Below are 21246 nucleotides of genomic sequence, written 5' to 3' on the forward strand. Positions count from 1 at the left end.
CAGCCACAGGGGGCCATGTGTGGCAGCCACAGGGGGGCTGTGTGTGGCAGCCACAGGGGGGTCGTGTGTGGCAGCCACAGGGGGGGCCGTGTGTAGCAGCCAAAGGGGGGACGTGTGTTGCAGCCACAGGGGGGGCCATGTGTAGCGGCCACAGGGGGGCCATGTGTGGCAGCTACAGGGGGGCCGTGTGTGTCAGCCACAGGGGGGCAGTGTGTGGCAGCCACAGGGGGCGTGTGCCAGCAAAAAGGGGCTATATTCAATATAAGGTGGCCATATCCAGATTAAGGGGGCTAATTTTAGGATGGGGGGGCTATGAGGGGCATATACCCTATATGATTTGTTAGACGGACACTGGCATTAAAAGACGGACCCCATTTATTAAAAAAAAATTCTCTATTCCTTCACCAAATTTGGGGGTGTGTCTTATAAAGAAAAAATACGGTAAATGTTCTTTGAGTATTAAACACTGTTGCACCTTTTTTTACAAGTTATATCATAGGGGAAATAATGCAATGTTTAAGGTTTTAATATCTCACTCATACAAAATATTTTCAGCAAAGGCCACTGCAGAAACAAATGGTTGTATAACAATCTATTTTGCTAATTTTTTTAGAAAATTATAAACCTTGTTATTTAACAGATATGTATGGTATCCTTCTCCATTTGAGATATGGAAAATTTTAATTTTAGAAAACCTAAAGTGTCTATGCGAAGAATTAGAAATCAAAATTACAAAATTCTAACACCCAAAGAGAAATAAAGTACTATTAGTAAATCTGACAAAGGATTTCATCTATTTAAATCATGAAAGTGAAAATGGGGTAAAGGGATGAATATTTAGAACGGTAAAACCTACTGTTGACAAATAAAATCACAAACTTCCTCAGGGAAGGCAAATATATTCTCCCGATATATACTACGATAGCAATTAAACATTGCACAAAAGCAAACAAGGCACACCATTCTCTTTTGGCAAGATCAAATATAAAGATATTCTGACGGTTTCCTCGTAAGATACACCATCACTGTATTGCTATATTACTAAAGCAATGAATTTTTCTTAGAGGAGAATGACCCTCTCAGGGAAGTGTTTTGGACAAGATTTCCTCCATCCCATAATACAATAGTTTCTTTACCTTTCCAAAGAGTATATATATGATTCTTCTGTACAGTCAACAGGACGAGCAGAAGAAGATTCTAGAAGCAGCCCATTCATCCACAATGAAGAGTTTAGTAGCGTTGCTTTGCACAATTTCTGCAGTTGTCGTCTCAGGTAAGACAAATCTAGGATATAAACATAAAGCACCATCAAACTTTATTGCAAAGTTCCTCCATCATTTTAAACAGATCTATGCTGACGTAAAATAGAATTAATTATTGATCTTCTACGTCTCTGATAAATCTAGTTTGAAGTAGCAATTTTTAAGTATGGAAAAATAAACAATGATGATATTGGATCTGCATTAAATGTGTCCCATAACAAAACATGAATTCATCACTTAACAAATCAAGTGGTGTGTTCACATAGACATTCTTAGCCAGACGTGATTTTATTTAGACCCATTTTTACACTACATGGGTGATTTACGAAAACTTGTGATTGATCTTAAAGGTTAATTATCTAAGGGGTACTTTACACGCTGTAACATCGCTAGCATCGGCTAGCAATGTCCAACGTGATAGTCTCCACCCCCGTCGCATATGCGATTTCTTGTGATTGCAGCCGTAGCAAACATTATCGCTATGGCAGCTTCACACGCACTTACCTGGTCGGCAACATCGCGGTGACTGCCGAACAATCCCTCCTTCATGAGGGAGGTGCGTTCGGCGTCACCGCGGCGTCACCGCGGCGTCACCTCGATGTCACTAAGCGGCCGACCAATAGAAGCGGAGGGGCGGAAATGAGTGGGACGTAACATCCGGCCCACCTCCTTCCTTCCGCATTAGCGGCGGGACGCAGGTAAGGAGATGTTTGTCGGTCCTGCAGCTTCACACACACAGCGATGTGTGACGCCGCAGGAGCGACAAACAACATCGAATCAGCAACAGGAGCGACATTATGGAAATGAACGATGTGTTTTACGCTCGTTCATAATCGCTCCTAGGATTTACACATTGCGATGTCGCTACCGGCCCCGGATGTGCATCATTAACGACGTGACCCCGACGATATTTCAGTAGCGATACCGCAACGTGTAAAGTACCCCTAAAAGTTAAAATGGGGGCTGAAGAGAATCTGAACCTATTGTAAGGGGAATACACAAACAAAAGTGGAGACAATTGTTTATAAGTCAACAATTCAAGTGAGCATAGGACAAAGTGTTAGAAGGGACATATAGCCTGGTCTTGTTGGGTATGATTATGAAAACAATTGTCAATGACAATCAAGCTATTTTTTTTTTCCACCTGAATTCCCCTTTATTTTATAATCAGGAACCAAAATAAATGTGTAACTGTTCCGAGCTGCCGTAAGATTGTCGAAGATCCAAAGATGCAGAATAAAATGTAGGTGGTTTCCTTGGTGGAATCCTGATTAAGAAGTGAAGACACACTTCAAAACATGTATAGAAAAACGCTTACAATTTATTCAACATGTTTGGGTCTTCATCATTCTTAAAACAAAGTGGGAAAATTCCTAATTTATTTTGGCTCCTGACTATTCCAGGCTTTACAACACGTGGATTCTGTAGCAGCTAGATTACGTGTTTATATACTGGTTGTGTGTCACACAACCGTACAGGGTGAGCACTGTCCCTTATCACTTTTTACATTTTTTTGGGTAAGACCCTATTGCGCTTTTTATTCTTTGTTTTATGACTCTAACTATTTATCACTGAAAAATCCCCTTTTATAGTTTTTTCCTATAAATGTTATTCATGCATCTCTGGCAACTCTACAACATGTAAGGAGTCTGAGGTTGAATGTCTTGGAGATCGATGCATGACCTGTTCCCAATTCATTGACAGAAGTGAGTGCAACTTATTTCTTCCTTAAAAAAATTACAGTGTCTTCTTCTCCGTTCTTGTTTTGTAAAGTCTATTTACTTTTTTTGTAGAACATAAAGTGCTTAAGTCAATACTGAAAAGCTGCGCGAATGAAACCTTGTGTGGAGCCATCGGCTCAATAGCGATAGAAAAAGTAATGTATCGATTTTATGCCAAATGCTGCACTGGAAACTTATGCAACACTGATGAATATGAACGTGAGTGTCACAATGACAATAATCTTCTTGGAATAATGATGAAAACAATATCCTGTGCAAGTAAAATGTTCTTCATCACTACAAAAAAACTATCTTAAATTCTTTTACCTTTTACTAAACATTACTAAATGCAAACAGCTTTTTCTTGGAGGCTGAAATTCTGTACAAATATTGTCATGGTTCTGATGCTCGGAGCATCTTGTGTTGTTATGTTCTGTAATGCTCTCCTGACTTGCTGTTCCATCGTGCAGAGCCTTTTGCACGTTTGAATGCTCTGCTGTTTGTCTTGAACAACTAAGGACGGATTTTCTCTCAGCTCTGAGTTCTACACTGGTCCCGGGAGGTGCCTTAGCACATGCTCCTCTTTCCGGGTGATTAATCTGCTTCATTATGGAGCAGACTTGCCCGCAACATCGACAGTCATACTTCCTGTTTTACAGTAGTTATTTCGGCTCCCGTTGTGTTTAGTGATCTGATCTTGGCTCTTGACTCTGGACTCTGCCTGTCTCTCTGTTCTTGTCCTTCCTTCTTGGCTTCTGACCTCAAAGAATAAAGAAAAAAGAAAGGCGCTCCTGTGTAAATCTATCAGCGGATTAGTAATATATGTAGTGCCAATTGCACTAGCCTTGTATTGTTGTGCTAGCAGGCACAACACTGTGGCAGCGTGTGTACAGGATCCCCTCTCCTAGGTTCACCGCATCGGGAATCCAGGCGGACACAATATCCAGCCTGAGGTCCTTGCTGCCACAGTCCTACGATCCATTGGAATACTACCCTCCTCTGTCAGCTTGCTGGTCCCCAGATCGCGCTGCTGCCCGGCCGCCCACTCCCTAACTGTGAGCTGAATAGATACACAAATTCAAATGCAAAAATGGCAGTAATACAGGCACTGCACAGATCCCACACACTGTCCCGAATGTTTAACCCTTTAATCGCACCTGATGAAAGGGACGTACCATCCCGGAAATACATATTGCGCTTAAAGGGTTAAATCTCCTGGTCTGTATGGTTGGATCTGTGCAGTAACTGGATTACTGCCCTTTTTGAATTTCAAATCGGGCTTCTGACCTCAGACCTCCTCCTGACCATGTCCCTGCCTGTCTGCTGTCACCTGTAAAAACCCTCCTAGAATTCTGTCCCTCGGCTTGTATCTTGACCTTGTTTGTCTGCTCCCAGCATCCTGTCACTACTTTCTGGCTTCTCACTTCGGCTGGTCTGACTAACTCTCCATTCACATTCACGCAAATAGTGTGTAGCGCCACCTTGTGACGGGTGTCACAAATATTCTTAATTTTGTAAGTTAGAGCACTGGAGGTCAAAAAGCAAGACATTTGTGTTGCTTTTCAAGAGTCTATCTTTAACTCTGCAGAATATTAATTACAAAATAACAAATGCAAATCAAAAATATAAATGAGAAAGTTCAATGCTATTACAGCAAGCAGAGATGGTCAAGTGAGAGAATGAATGACTTTAAAGGGAATCTATTAGCAGGATTTTGCTATGTAATATTGGAGCATTATTGTGTCAGGAGAGAGACTCTGATGTGCCACTTTTTATTCTGTGTTGCTGTTTCAATAAAATCTGTGCTTTCTCAGCAGAAGATTATCAATAGAGGACTAGCTGACTAATGCCTCTTAGTCCTGCTTATCTATACAAACTCACCCACACCACTGATTAGCAGCTTTCTGTCAATTTACAGAGTACACAGAAAGATTCCAATCAGTGGTGGGGGTGTGATACATAGGGCTTAGGATTGTAAGCAGTGTTATGTGGGCTTTACACTAGACGATCTATCGTGCGATACAGTGTCGGGGTCACGGTTTTCATGACGCACATCCGGCATCGCTTGCGACATCGTCCCGTGTGACACCTATGAGCATCTGTAAACAATCGCAAATCGGTTATGAATCGGGAATTGTGTACAGGTCGCTCATTTTTAAAAAATTGTTTATTCTTCTTTGTGCCAGTTGTTCATCGTACACAGGGTAGCACACATCGCTCCATGTGACACCCCGGGAACGAAGAACAGCAGCTTACCTGCGTCCTGCAGAACCCGCCGGCAATGCGGAAGGAAGGAGGTGGGCAGGATGTTACGTCTTGCTCATCTCCGCCCCTCCGTTTCTATTGGCCAGCGGCTGTGTGACGTCGCTTTGACGCCGAATGTCCCTCCCCCTTCAGGAAGAGGATGTTCGCCACCCACAGCGAGGTCGCTCATCAGGTAAGTACGTGTGACTGCGGTTTAACGACTTTGTGCGACACGGGCAGCGATTTGCCCGTGACGCACAAACGACGGGGGCAGGTACGATCGCTCGTGAAATCGCACGATAGATCGTACCGTGTAAAGCCCGCATTAGACTGAAATCAGTGTCTCAGTTCCTACATTACGCTGCTATCAGATTACATAGCAAAAATCCTTGTGACAGATTCTCTTTAAATGTTTTTGGTCAATACTCAATCAAAATATTTTGCTGTGTATTCCTCCAGTTCCTGTCGAAGATCCAACACCGAATGGTGTAAAATGTCCATCCGCCTACTGTGTCGGCACTTTAGAAGAATGTAACAGTACCAAGGAGATGAACTGCACTGGATCCATGAAGAACTGTTTCCAATTTAGGGGAGAAGTACAGCATCCTGGTAAGCAATATTTATGTTCTAAGGGATTTTATGATGTTTTTAACCCAAGGTATTCTTACTTAAAATGCGAGAAAAATAATATATTGGTAGGTTTATACAGCTATTGTGCTGTGCATTATAGGTTATGTAGAGGCTGTCGGATAGTATTAAAACTGAATGAAAGAATTTTTACTTAAAGTACAAGTGCATCTCAATAAATTACAATATCCTCAAAAAATAAGTTTTAGCTCAGTATTACAATACAAAAAAGGTAATGCACATATTATATAGAGTCATTACACACTGAGGGTTCTATTCCTATATATTATATAAAGTCATTACACACAGTAGGATCTACACCTATATATTATATAGAGTCATTACACACAGAGGGATCTATTCCTATATAATATATAGTCATTACACACAGAAGGATCTATTCCTATATATTATACAGAGTCATTACACACAGAGGGATCTATTCCTATATATTATATAGAGTCATTACACAAAGAGGGATCTATTCCAATATATTATTTAGAGTCATTACACACAGAGGGATCTATTCCTATATATTATATAGAGTCATTACACACAGAGGCATCTATTCCTATATATTATATAGTCATTACACACAGAGGGATCTATTCCTTTATATTATATTGAGTCATTGCACACAGAGGGATCTAGTCCTATATATTATATAGAGTCATTACACACAGAGGGATCTATTCTTATATCTAATATATAAAGCTGAATGTGTGTATGTGTGTGTGTGTGTGTGTGTGTGTGTGTGTGTGTGTGTGTGTGTGTGTGTGTGTGTATGTATGTATGTATGTGTGAATGTCCGGGATTGGAATCTGCACCGTCGCAGCTACAGCCAAAAAATTTGGCACACTCACACTTCTGGACCCCGAGAGCACCATAGGCTATGTTTTGAGGGATAATAACCCTACGCTTTACAGTTATTCGCCAAAAAACCTGCCTCCATTAAAGCGAATGGAGCTGGGAGTCACAGTGCAGCCAGAACTTCAGAAGAATGCGCAGCCACGCCCATATATGGAATGTTGGCGTGTCACAATGCAGCCAGGGAAAGAGACAGAGACAGACAGGGAATAAGGCAGACACAGACAAGGTAAGAAACAGACATAGACAGGGTAAGAGACAGACACAGAGACAGACAAAGAGACAGACTGACAGGGAAAGAGACAGACAAAGAGACAGAGACAGACACAGGGAAACAGACAGACAGGGAAAGAAAGGGAAAGAGACAGACAGGGTAAGAGACAGACAAAGACAGGTAAAGAGACAGACAAAGAGACAGACAGGGAAAGAGAGGGAAAGAGAGAGACAGGTTAAGAGACAGACACAGACAGGTAAAGAGACAGACACAGACAAAGAGACAGAGACAGCCACAGGGAAACAGACAGACAGGGAAAGAGAGGGAAAGAGACAGACAAAGGGAAAGAGACAAAGGGAAAGAGGGAAAGAGAAAGACAAGGAAAGAGAGGGAAAGAGATGGACAGGGAAAGAGAGGGAAAGAGACAAACAGGAAAAGAGACAGACAAGGAAAGTGAAAGAGATAGATTGATAGACAGGGAAAGAGATAGATAGACAGACAGGGAAAGAGATTGAGACAGACGGAGAAAGAGACAGGGACAGTCAGAGACAGACAGGGAAAGACACAGACAAACAAAGAGAGAGAGAGAGAGACAGAGAGATATATACAGAGGGGGAGACAGACAGAGAATGGGAGAGAAACAGAGAGACAGTTACTATACCGGGCGTTAATACATTCTATTTATACATTCTATCCCGGGAATCTTAATACATTGTATTTTGTTAACAACAGTTATTAACCCGGGCGAAGCCGGGTAGCACAGCTAGTATTATATAAAGTCATTACATACAGAGGGATGTATTCCTATATATTATATTGAATTATTACACACAGAGGGATCTATTCCTATATATTATATAGTCATTACACACAGAAGGATCTATTTCTATATATTATATAGAGTCATTACACACAGAGGGATCTATTCCTATATAATATATAGAGTCATTACACACAGAGGGCTCTATTCCTATATATTATATAGTCATTACACACAGAAGGATCTATTCCTATATATTATATAGAGTCATTACACACAGAGGGATCTATTCCTATATAATATATAGAGTCATTACAAACAGAGGGCTCTATTCCTATATATTATACAGTCATTAAACAAAGAGGGATCTTGTTCACATGTTTATTATATATTATATAGAGTCATTACACACAGAGGGATCTATTTCAAGTGAATATTTCTGTTACTGTTGATGATTAAGACTTAAGGTACCTTCACACATAACGACTTACCTGCGATCCCGAAAACGATGCGACCTGATAGGGATCGCAGGTAAGTCGCTGGGAGGTCACAGGTGAGATGTCACACAGTCAGATCTTACCAGCGATGCAGAACAATACAGATCGCAGTAGCGACCTATATAACGATCTCAGCAGTCACTGTGACCCTGTCACACAATGTCAAACACAGCGATGTGTCCTGCCCAGCAGGACATCGCCTCAGGCTAAGTTCACATTTCCGTTGATTTGTATCAGTCACATGCGTCGCTTGACGCATGTGACTGATGCGCTGTTCAACGCTGTACAACGGATGACAAAGAACAGAATTCTTTGTCGGATTCCGTTGTGTGCGGGGGGCGGAGTTCGGGGGGAGCCGAGCGGGGCCGTGGCACTGAGGACGTCAGTGCCGCAGGGACTGCAGGACAGGTGAGTGAGTGAGAGAGTGTGTGAGTGTGAGTGTGTGTGTGTGTGTGTGTGTGAGTGTGTGTGTGTGTGTATACACATGCTGAATGCGGGAGGGGGCGGAGCCGAGCGGGGGGCGGGGCCAGGCGCTGAGGATGTCAGTGGAAGTGCTGCGGTCTGCATGGCTGGGGACAGGTGAGTGTATGTGTGAGTGAGTGAGTGTGTGTATGTGCATGTATGTATGTATGTATGTGTGTGTGTGCACATGCAAAGTGCGGGAGGGGGCGGAGCCGAGCAGGGGGCGGGGCCAGATGAGGGTGTCAGTGGCAGTGCTTGTCTGCATGGCTGGGGACAGGTGTGTGTGTGTGTGTACATACATGTGCGGAGTGCGGGAGGGGGCGGGGCCGAGCGGGGAAGTGTCGGCCTCCCTGCACACGTAACCAGCCTAAATATCGGGTAACGGCAAAGCACCCGATGTTTACCTTGGTTACCCGATATTTACCTTGGTTACGGGCCTACACCGCTTAGCGCTGGCTCCTTGCACCGTAACCAGGGTAAATATCGGGTAACCAACCAAAGCTGGTGACGTGTGCAGGGAGCCAGAGAGCATGCGCAGCGAAATCCGACGGATCTCGCTGCTCAAAAAACGTTACATGCTGCGTTCCTCCCGCCCGGCGGTCAGTCGTTCCACGACTGATCAGTCGGGCGGAGGGTGCAACGCAGCATCATCAGTCACAATCCGCTGCTCATACAAGTCTATGGGAGCAGCGGAATCCGCTAAACGGATTCCGCTGTTTACAAGAGCAGCGGATTGTGACTGATAGATTTTAGCGGAAATGTGAACTTAGCCTTAGAAGAAAATGGCCTGGACCATTCTGCAACGACTAAAGATCTCACAGCAGGGGCCTGATCGCTGGTAAGTGTCACACATAACGAGATCGCTAACGGGATCGCAACTGCGTCACCATACGGTGACTCAGCTGCGATCTCGCTAGCGATCTCGTTATGTGTGACAGTACCTTTACAGCCAATGAAATCCCAAAATCAATATCTCAGAAAACAAGAATAATTACCACAAAACTCCTGCAAAGGTTTCCTAAGCATTACAAAAAGGTCCCTTATTCTTGTTCAGTAGGCCACACAATCATGCAGCAGACTGCTGAATTGACAGGAGTCCAGAAGGCAGTCACTGACACGTTCCACGAGGAGGGTAAGCCACAAAAGGTCATTGCTAAAGAAGCTGGCTGATCGCAGTGATGTACAGTCATGGCCAAAAGTTTTGAAAATGACACCAAAATTATATTTTCACATGATCTGTTGCCCTCTGGTTTTTATTTGTGTTTGTCTGATGTTTACATCACATACAGAAATATAATTGCAATCATATTATGAGACCAAAAGGTTCTATTGACAGTTAGAATGAGTTAATGCAGCAAGTCAATATTTGCAGTGTTGACCCTTCTTCAGGACCTCTGCAATTCTCCCGGGCATGCTCTCAATCAACTTCTGGATCAAATCCTGACTGATAGCTGTCCATTCTTGCATAAGCAATGCTTGCATTTTGCCAGAATTTGTTGGTTTTTGTTTGTCCACCCGTCTCTTGATGATTGCCCACAAGTTCTTAATGGGATTAAGAAAGTTTCCAGGCCATGGATCCAAAATCTCTATGTTTTGTTCCATGAGCCATTTAGTGATCACCTTTGCTTTATGGCAAGGTGCTCAATCATGCTGGAAAAGGCATTGTTGGGTGCCAAACTGCTCTTGGACAGTTGGGAGAAGTTGCTCTTGGAGGACATTCTGGTACCATTCTTTATTCATGGCTGTGTTTTTAGGCAAGACTGTGAGTGGGCCGATTCCCTTGGCTGATAAGCAACCCCACACATGAATCGTTTCAGGATGCTTAACAGTTGGCTTAAGACAAGACTGGTGGCAGCGCTCACCTCTTCTTCTCTTAATAAGCTGTTTTCCAGATGTCCCAAACAATCGAAAAGGGGATTCATCTGAGAAAATGACTTTATATCAGTCGGTCCCTGATGTTTTTTCTGGAGAAAAGTGGCTTCTTTGCTGCCCTCCTTGAAACCAGGCCTTGCTCAAGCAGTCTCCGCCTCACAGCGCGTGCAGAAGCATTCACACCAGCCTGCTGCCATTGCTGAGCTAGCTCGGCACTGCTGGTAGTCCGATCCCGCAGCTGAAACAGTTTTAAGATATGGTCCTGGGGTTTGTTGGTCCTTCTTGGGCGCCCAGGAGCCTTTTTGGCAACAATGGAATCTCTCTCCTTGAAGTTCTTGATGATGCGATAGATTGTTGACTGAGGTGCAATCTTTGTAGCTGCGATACTCTTCCCTGTTAGGCCATTTTTGTGCAGAGCAATGATGGCTGCACGTGTTTCTTTAGAGATAACCATGGTTAACTGAAGAGAAACATTGATACCAAGCACCAGCCTCCTTTTAAAGTGTCCAGTGGTGTCATTCTTACTTAATCATTACTGATTGATCACCAGCCCTGTCCTCATCAACACCCACACCTGTGTTAATGGAACAATCACTAAAACAATGTTTGCTGCTCCTTTTAAGGCAGGAATGCAATGATGTTGAAATGTGTTTTGGGGGTTAAAGTTCATTTTCTGAGCCAATATTGACTTTGCAAGTAATTGCTGTTAAGCTGATCACTCTTTATGACATTCTGGAGTATATGCAAATTGCCATTAGAAAAACTTAAGCAGTAGACTTTGTAAAAATTAATATTTGTAGCATTCTCAAAACTTTTGGCCATGACTGTATACAAGCATAATAAAGGAAAGTTGAGTGGAAGGAAAAAGTATAATATAAAAAGGTGCACAAGCAAAAGGTAAAACTGCAGCCTGGATAGGATTAAGAAAAGACCATTCAAAATTTTTGGGAGATACACAAGGAGTGGACGCTGCTGGAGTCAGTGCTTCAAGAGCCACCACACACAGACGTGTCCAGGACATGGGTTACGACTGTTGCATTCCTTGTGTCAAGCCACTCATGATCAACAGACAAAGCCAGAAGTGTCTTACCTGGGTCAAGGAGAAAAAGATCTGGACTGTTGCTTAGTGGTCCAAGGTGCAATTGTCAGATGAAAGTAAATTTTGCATTAATTTGGAGATCACGGTCCCAGATTCTGGAGGTAGATTGAAGACGCCACAATCCAAGCTGCTGAGGTCTAGTGTGAGGTTTCCACAATCAGTGATGGTTTGGGGGTCATGTCATCTGCTGGTGTAGCTCCAGTGTTTTACCAAGACGAAAGTCAGCGAAGCCGTCTACCAGGAAATTTTACAGCACTTCATGCTTCCCTCTGCCGACAAGGTTTTTGGAGATGGAAATTTAATTTACTAGCAGGAATTGGCCTCTATCCACACTGCCAAAAGTTAAATAACCACAGTATCACTGTGCTTGATTGGCCAGTAAACTAATGTGACCTAAACCTCATAGAGAATCTATGAGAGACATCAGACCCAACAATGCAGACGAGCTGAAGGCTGCTATCAAAGCAACCTGTGCTTCCATTAACACCTCAGCAGTGCCACAGGCTGATCACCTCCATGCCATGTTGCATTGATGCAGTAATTCATGCCAAAGGAGCCGCGACCAAGTATTCAGTAGCTTATTGTACAGACTTTTCAGTAGGCACCCACATTTCTGAGTTTAAAATCATTTTTTCAGTTGGTCTTATATAATATTCTAATTTTCTAAGATAAGGACTTTTGGGTTTATTTTCATGGGCTCTAAGCCATAATCATCAACATTAACAGAAATAAACATGTGAAGTAGATCCCTCTGTGTGTAATGATTCTATGTAATACATAGGAATAGATCCCTCTGTGTGTAATGACTATATAATATATAGGAATAGATCCCTCTGTGTGTAATGACACTAAGTAATGTATAATAAATATGTGAAATAGAGCCCTCTGTGTGTAATGACTCTATATAATAAACACATGAAATAGATCCCTCTGAGTGTAATGACTCTATTTAATATAAAATACAGACCAAAAGTTTGGACACACCTCTTCATTCAAAGAGTTTTCTTTATTTTCAGGACTCTAAAAAATGTAGATTCACATTGAAGGCATCAAAACTCTGAATTAAAACATGTGGAATGAAATACTTTAAAAAGTGTGAAACAACTGAAAATATGTCTTCTATTCTAAGTTCTTCAAAGTAGCCACCTTTTGCTTTGATTACTGCTTTGCACAATCTTGGCATGCCCTTAATGAGCTTCAAGAGGTAGTAACCGGAAATGGTTTTCCAACAGTCTTGAAGGAGTTCCCAGAGATGCTTAGCACTTGTTGGCCCTTTTGCCTTCACTCTGCGGTCCAGCTCACCCGAAACCATCTCGATTGGGTTCAGGTCTGGTGACTGTGGAGGCCAGGTCATCTGGCGTAGCACCCCATCACTCTCCTTCTTAGTCAAATAGCCCTTACGCAGCCTGGAGGTGTGTTTGGGGTCATTGTCCTGTTGAAAAATAAATGATGGTCCAACTAAATGCAAACTGGATGGAATAGCATGCCACTGCAAGATGGTGTGTTAGCCATGCTGGTTCTGTATGCCTTCAATTTTGAATAAATCCCCAACAGTGTCACCAGCAAAGCACACCCACACCATCACACCTCCTCCTCCATGCTTCACGGTGGGAACTAGCCATGTAGAGTCCATCCGTTGACCTTTTCTACAAAGATCTCAAACTTGGACTCATCAGACCAAAGCACAGATTTCCACTGGTCTAATGTCCATTCTTTGTGTTCTTTAGCCCAAACAAGTCTCTTCTGCTTGTTGCCTGTCCTTAGCAGTGGTTTCCTAGCAGCTATTTTACCATGAAGGCCTGCTGCCCAAAGTCTCCTCTTAATAGTTGTTCTAGAGATGAGAAATTGTGTCCAAACTTTTGGTCTGTACTGTATAATAAACACTTGAAATAGATCCCTCTGTGTAATGGATTCTATATAATATATAAAAACATGTGAGATAGATCCCTCTGTGTATAATGACTCTATATAATATGTGTTTAACTTTTTCTATTTTATTACTGAAATAAAATAACTTTTTGAGGATATTCTAATGTAATAATAATTTACTGAGATGCACTTGTATCTACATATTCTAAAAACCTAATGATTAATATTGTTTATTTATTCATTTTTTTATGCTTTTACAGGGGAAACATGGCATAATTATTCTGCCAAAGGTTGTGCTAATAATGATGCCTGCAAATACAACTTTGACAGTGCCGTTGGATTATCAGAACGTCCAAGGAGAGAATTGATCTGTTAGATGCTACATCCTAATCTGAACATCATATATGAATGAATGCACCCAACTCCGATGATCTTCCTAATAAATATCAGCCCTAATCTGTATAAAGAAGAAAGATGACTTCCACTGCAGCATATAATTTTTTTTCTAGGTTTTGCACTTTGGTCTATTGGTTTGTAGAAGTAAAATGCCAACATTCTTGTCAAACTAGGGTTTTAGAATTCTACTGTAGCTGCCATGCATCGTAGATTATAGATATGGCTAAATAATCTGATAGGAGAAAAGTTATCTCTGAAAACCTGAAATTTCAGTTAAGTTGTAATTTTTTTGAAAATGTAATTAAACATTTACTAAACAATATTTTGTGAAATATATTTTTACATTTATGTTTTATTCTAAAATTCCATTTACCAATGACATCCTGAAAACTTGTAATTTTTGACACTTACAATAGGTCCACATTTGCTTTAATGTGCAGAATAAATTCTTTGCAAATACAAATTACCAGGAAAATGAACAAATTCTGATACCTGCGAATACAACTTTGACATCACCATGGGATTATGGAATTACAGAGTGTCCGATCTGCTAGACTTTACATCATAATTAAATAATCGTTAAAGGTTGAATGATTTATTATGTATAACTATATGATTTATATAATTCAAGAATCTTTAGAGATTGAATGATTTATTAATAATTTAAAAATAATAAATTAATTAGCCAAATTCAACTCTAATTATTTTCTATTACTATACCTTAATCACAAATGACATAGAAGAATGGAAAATGTAACTAGAATTTAGAAATTGGCAGATCCGGCACCATTTGAATTTACCTGTTGTTACAGATTCTGCTGGGAAATTTAATCCACAGATAAGTTATTCACATTACCAAAAACATCCTGAAAACGTATAATTTTTCATACCTACAATATCTTTAGTGACCAGGCTAAATTTGCTAAAACATTTAATATAAATATAAATAAAACAAAAATTTGAAATAAATTTAAAATTTAAAACTAAACCTTAAAAATGTAAAACAAATTTAAAATTAAAATTTAAAATTAAAATTTAAAAATGAAAAATAAATATAAATAAAACATTTGCTTTAGTGACCAGTATAAATTCTCTGCAATTAAAATTTATCACAAAAATCTTAGAGAACAGGCAAATTTTAATTGTGCCTAATCCGTTTATCTTTAGGTTGCACTAAATCTGAAACCTGCAAATACAACTTTGACAGCGCCATTGGGATTATGGAATTACAGAGGGAGTGTCTGATCTGCTAGACTTTACATTATAATTCAAGAATCTTCAGCGATTGAATAATTTATTTAACACATTTAATAATTTAGTACATTAATTAGCCAAATTCAACTCTAGTGATTTTTCTATTACTATACCTTAATCACAAATTACATAGAAGAATGGAAAATGTAACTGGAAATTAAAAATTGGCAGATCGGGTAATATTTGAATTTGCCTGTTACAGATTCTGCCGGGAAATTAGATTCATAGATAATGAAAAAAAAAGAAGAGGAGGGTACTCATTGGGCTGTCATATCCAGTTAATTCTTATATTTCAACACAAGATGGTATTTAAAAACAGCAGGAGGGAGGGGGGAGTGCACAACGCAGCAGACGACGGCTGTTTCGTGGTAAAAAATCACTTCGACAGCTCTACCTGTTAAAGTGCGTGTTTAGCACGATGTGCCCGGTGTTTGCTCTCTTTGAATTCTTTATCTAGATTCACAGATAAGTTATTCACTTATTTAATATCCCTATTATTTATTATATATAATAAAAGTAAGATGTAAAAAATAACACATTTTCATACTCCCCACAAAGCTCATCTCTCCGGTCCCTCCGCACCTCACCCACGTGCACAGTCTATACGAACCAGGAATAGCTTTGCTAGTGTAATTTTAGCATCACTGACGCTGATCGGATGATGTGACGCTGCTCGAAGTGTGATTGCAATAAGCAAAGGGGCCTGAAAGTTTAAGTTAGAGGTAAGGGTAAGGATTTTTTTATTTTTTTAAATCTATTTGAGTTAAAAAAAAATGGCAGATAGAGGCCGCCATGTTGCTGAATAAGCATGGAAGCAAATTTCAAAAATTGTTTGTAAAATTCTAGTAGAATTCAATTCTACAATTCTACTTTGAATATATTTGATAGAGATGAAAAAATTCTTTCATACCTAATCAATTTCCCTAAAATTTAGAATTCAGAAAAATCTGGGTTTTTTATAGTTTGATTGTCTTAAGTTCCAGAAAAGTTACCGTGAGCAACATAGAGGTCTCAGGGGAAAACTCTTCTCCTTGTGGAGACGGACAAACCAATCTGGCTGTCAGTGGTGAGGAGCTTTAGACCTGCAATGCTCTTCTGGAAAATATTTGACTGACAGCGAGATTGGTATTTCAGTCTCCGCAAGGAGAATACATTTCCACTGAGACCTTAATAGAGCTTCTCATTCAGCCAGATCAGACTTCATACTTTGCACTAACGAAGGACAATCATCCCGAAACACTGTGTCTTCAAATTGAGGTTCTGATCTGGCATAAATCCTAGGTCATATGAAAAGGCTCGTTGGAGAGTCACTTTTGACTTTTAGGAATGCTACTTTCAATAAGTGGCACTTTTCTGAAGAGAGTACGTGAACAAGATAAATATTTGCTAAAATCTAAGGGATGAAAAAAAATATATATTCACTGGTCCCTAATCCGTCCCATACCTTTACTGCATCTGCTCATCTGACTTGGCTCTTATTTCCACTCTCTTTTTTATTCTGTCTTCTATATATAATTGTCCTCTGTTCCCAAGATTCTGGACCAGAACATAACTCACATCATTAGTAGTGATAGGACACGTAGACAATTAACTTTCCCCAATGTGTGTTTGCGAACAATCAAAAATACAAAGCTCTAACCCCTATGAAGATTACAGTTCTATGAGTTAATCAGACAAGAGATTTCATCTATTTAAATCATGAAAATGAAAATGGGGTGAAGTAATGGAAATTTACTTTTGGCAAGAGAGGAATGAACAGTAAAATCTGTTGACAAATAAAATAATTCCACCCAAACTTCCTCAGGGAATGCAAATATATTCTTCTGATATATTTCAAGCTAATTGTTAAACATTGCACAAAAGCAAACAAGACAGGACCAATCTCTTTAGGCAAGACCAAATAGAAAGACATTCTGATGGATTCCTTGTAAGTTACATCATCACTGTATTGCTCTATTACTAAAATCGTGAATTCTGCTGAGAGCAGAATGATCCTCTAAGGGAAGTGTATTTGGATTTATCTCATCCATCCCATGATACAATAGTTTCTTTACTCTTGAATAGAGTATTTATATGGTCCATGCGTGCAGAACACAGGACACGCAGAAGAGAATCCGAGAAGACGCCCAATCATCCACAATGAAGAACCTGGTCACTTTACTTTACATGATCTCTGCCCTTGTTGTCTCAGGTAAGATGAATCGAGTCACTACACAGCATATACACGGGCACCAAAAAGTGTTGTCAAACTTTATTGCAAAGTTCCTCTATCATTTTAAACAGGTCAAATGCAATTTCTTATGGATCTTGTGCATCTCTAGTAAATCTGGTTTGTGGTAACAATTTTCACATATTGAAAAATAAACAATGGAGAAATGGGACCTGATGTAAATATGTCCCAAAACAAACAATGAATTCATCACTTACCAAATCAAGTGTTGTGTTCACATAGACCAAACTTTCTTAGTAAGAGATGGTTTTATTTAGACCCATTTTTACGCTACATAGATGATTTGTGAAAACTTGTGATTGATCTTAAAGTAAAAGTGATGATGAAGAGAATCCCCAAAACATACTTGGGGAAAAACACAAACAAAAGTTAACACACTTATTATATGATAAAAAAAAAACTTCCATAACTCCATAATTCACATCACCATAGGGCCAATTGTTGGAAATAATATATATCATGGTCTTGTTGGGTATGATAAAAAAAAATGATGTTGATAAGAATCAATATACTAATCTTTTCACCTGAATGCCCCTTTATTTTATCACTCTAACCATATAATATCACTGAAATATCTCCTTTTTCAGCCAGTTCCTATAAATGTTATTCGTGCTTCTCCACTAACTCTACAACATGTAAAGAGTCTGAGGTTGAATGTCTTGGAGATCGATGCATGACCTGTTCCCAATATGTTAAAAGAAGTGAGTGTAACTTATTTCTTTTTTAAGAAAATTACGGCATCACCCCCTCAGTTCTTGTTTTCTGATGTTTATTTTCTTTTTTTGTAGCTAATATGTTTAGATCAATTCTGAAAAGCTGCGCAAATGAAACCATGTGTGGGACCAACGGCTCATTAGCAATGGAAAATGTAAAGTATCGATTTTCTGCAAAATGCTGCACTGGGCACCTATGCAACACTGATAGATATGGACGTGAGTGTTACAATGGAATAATTGACTGAAAATACTAAAATATTTTTCAAGTTCAAAAGTCTTCAACTTTACAAAAAAAATATTTTTAATTCCTGCAACTTTTGAAATATTTGTTTGTAAATATGAACAATTTTTACTTAGAGGCTGAAATTCTATACAAATATAAATACTTTTATAGGTTAGAACAGTGTTCCCCAACTCCAGTACTCAAGGCCCACAAGCAGTGCATGTTTTCAGGATTTCCTTATCACTGTACAGATGTTGGATTCATTAACTGTTCAGGTTATTAATTTATCACCTGTGCAATAGTAGGAAATCCTGAAAACATGGACTGCTGGTGGCGCCTGAGAACTGGAGTTGGGGAACCCTGGGTTGGAGCACTGGAGTTTAAAAAGTGAGACATTTGTGCTGCTGTATCTCTTGAACTTCTAAATGTGCAGAATATTAATTACAAATTAATAAATGTGAATCCAGAATGTAAACAAGCAAGTTCCATTTTATTACATCAAGCAGAGATGTCTGTAATGAAGCAAATAACATTAAAGGGAATCTCTTAGTTGGGTTATGCTATGTAATGCGAGAGCAGCATGACATATAGACAGAGACTTTGAGTGTGCAGATTAGAAAGTAACACCACTAGAATTAAGGTCTTCGCTTCTGCTCTCAGATTACATGGGAAGAACCTGCTGACAGAATAACTTTTGTTTGTTTTTAGTCAATACTCAATCCAAATATTTATATTTGTTTATTTCTCCAGTTATTGCCGAAGATCCAACACCAAATGGTGTAAAATGTCCATCTGCCTACTTTATTGGCACTTTTGAGGACTATAACAGTACCAAAGAGATGAACTGCACTGGCTCTATGAAGAAATGTTTTAAATTTAGTGGAGAAGTACTACATCCTGGTAAGCAATATGCATGTCATAAAGGATTTGATGGAGTTATTAACCCAACGTTTTATTTCTTTAAATGCATGTAAAATATAATGGTATTGGTAAGGTTATACAGCTCCTGTGCTTTGCATTATAGATAACTGAGAACCTTTTGGATAGTATTAAAACTGTGTAAAAGGATTTTTACTTAATAAAACAAATCTTTTGGATTATAAGACGCACTTTTATTCCCAAAAATTTGGGAGGAATATTAGGGGTGCATTCTAAAATCCGAATATAGCTTACCGGGACGTGGATAATTGGAGTGGGCGGCTGTATGTGAGGGAAGATGTCTGTGCGGAAAGCGGCAGGCTGCCTCTCGGTACGGACAGGTGGAAGACTGCCTCTCATCACGGGCTGATAGCAGACTGCTTCTCGGCGTAGGCAAGCAGCAGGTTGCCTCTCGGCATGGCAAGGCGGCAAGCTGCCACTCGGAGCGGGCAGGCTGCCTCTTGATGCAGGTATGAGGCAGGCTGCTTCTAGGTGTAGATAGGTGGCAGGCTAACTGCCTGTGCAGGCTGTGGTGGCTGAATGGAGCAGGCTGGTGCAGTGGGTGTCCCAGATGGCCTGGGTACAAATGATAGCGACCGGAGTCAGCGTGGGCACAGATGGAGCTCTCGGCTGAGAGCTCCATCTACGCACATGCCACCCTTGGCGCCATTTCTTTGAAGCCAGGACCACCAACAGAGCATCTGGGACACCTGCCGCATGGGTCTGCTTCACACGGCCATAGTCAGCACAGCTTCCACTGCCAGGATAGACCCCACTGCTGCCAGGACAGACCCCACCAGTACCGCCCCTGCCTACTGTGACTCCACTCCACCACCACTACCGACAATACTGGAGTATAAGACAGACCCCATTTTTATCTCTAAATTTGGGCTGCCTCTTATAAAATGAAAAATATGGTATCTACATATTCCAAGAACCTAATAATATCTGTTGTTTATTTAATTTTTTTTTTTTACAGGGGAAATATGGAAAAATTATTCTGCAAAAGGTTGTGCCAATGATGATGCCTGCAAATATAACTTTCTCAGTGCCATTGGGGTTGCAGTACGTCCAAGAATAGAATTGATCTGTTAAATGTTACATCATAATCTGAGCATCATTAATGAATGAGTGCAATCAACTCTGATCATCTTCCTAATAAATCTGCCCTAATCTGTATAAAGATAATATAACATTTCTAAGGTCTTCTACTAAGGTATATATTTTTTTTCTAGGTTTTGCACTTCCATACTAAAAACTTGTTTTTGTTTAATGAGTTGTACAATTGAAACACTCAAAATGCTATGGTTATAACATTCCAGCTGCCATATATCTTAGATGATAGATGTGGTTAAATGATCTCAAAGGAGAAAAGTTATTTCTGAAAACTTGAAATTTCAATCAAGATGTAATTATCTGATAACTTCATTAAATATTCACTAAACAAAATTTCTTTGTATGACCATTAATCAGATTTATTTTTAAATTCATGTTTAATCCTAAAATTCCACTTACCAAAACATTCTGAAATCTTATCATTTTTCATACTTACAATAGCTTTAGTGACCACAATAAATTTGCTAAAAGATTTAAAATAAATATAAATAAAGCACAAATTTAAAATAAATTTAAAATTTAAAAATGTAAAAAAATATTAATAAAACAAAAATGTAAAATAAATTTAAAATTTAAAGTTAAAATTTTAAAAATGTAAAATAAATATAAATAAAACATTTGCTTTAGTGACTAGAATAATTTATCTGCAATTAAAATTTATCACGGAAATCTTAAAGAACAGGTAAATTTTAATTTTGCCTAATCCATTTACCTTTAGGTTGCACAAATTCTGATACCTGCAAATACAACTTTGACTGCGCCATTGGAAGGAATTTTTTTCCCCATTGGAACTTGTTTGCCACATTGGGTTTTTTTTTGCCTTCCTCTGGATCAACATGTTAGGCTACGGGTTGAACTAGATGGACTAAGGGGCACTTTGCACACTGCGACATCGCAGG

At 39.7% G+C, this 21246-nt stretch overlaps 2 protein-coding genes across 2 annotated transcripts; both read left to right on the forward strand.

The window, feature by feature from the left end:
• The first annotated feature begins 1215 nt into the window (after window positions 1–1215).
• On the forward strand, window positions 1216–14146 carry LOC142256546 (phospholipase A2 inhibitor and Ly6/PLAUR domain-containing protein-like). The gene is made up of 5 exons (XM_075328304.1): window positions 1216–1273; window positions 2855–2968; window positions 3056–3202; window positions 5687–5836; window positions 13755–14146. Exons 1-5 carry the CDS (start codon window positions 1222–1224, stop codon window positions 13868–13870), a joined length of 579 nt encoding a protein of 192 aa, XP_075184419.1. The 5' UTR covers window positions 1216–1221; the 3' UTR covers window positions 13871–14146.
• Window positions 14147–17145: 2999 nt separating this feature from the next.
• On the forward strand, window positions 17146–20674 carry LOC142256433 (phospholipase A2 inhibitor and Ly6/PLAUR domain-containing protein-like). Its single transcript, XM_075328115.1, has 5 exons — window positions 17146–17335; window positions 17962–18075; window positions 18163–18306; window positions 19064–19213; window positions 20211–20674. The coding sequence occupies exons 1-5, from the start codon at window positions 17218–17220 to the stop codon at window positions 20324–20326; spliced, it is 642 nt and encodes a 213-aa protein (XP_075184230.1). The 5' UTR covers window positions 17146–17217; the 3' UTR covers window positions 20327–20674.
• The last annotated feature ends 572 nt before the right edge of the window (window positions 20675–21246 follow it).

This window comes from Anomaloglossus baeobatrachus, chromosome 11 (assembly GCF_048569485.1).
Source record: "Anomaloglossus baeobatrachus isolate aAnoBae1 chromosome 11, aAnoBae1.hap1, whole genome shotgun sequence".
NCBI classification, from domain to species: Eukaryota; Metazoa; Chordata; class Amphibia; order Anura; family Aromobatidae; genus Anomaloglossus; species Anomaloglossus baeobatrachus.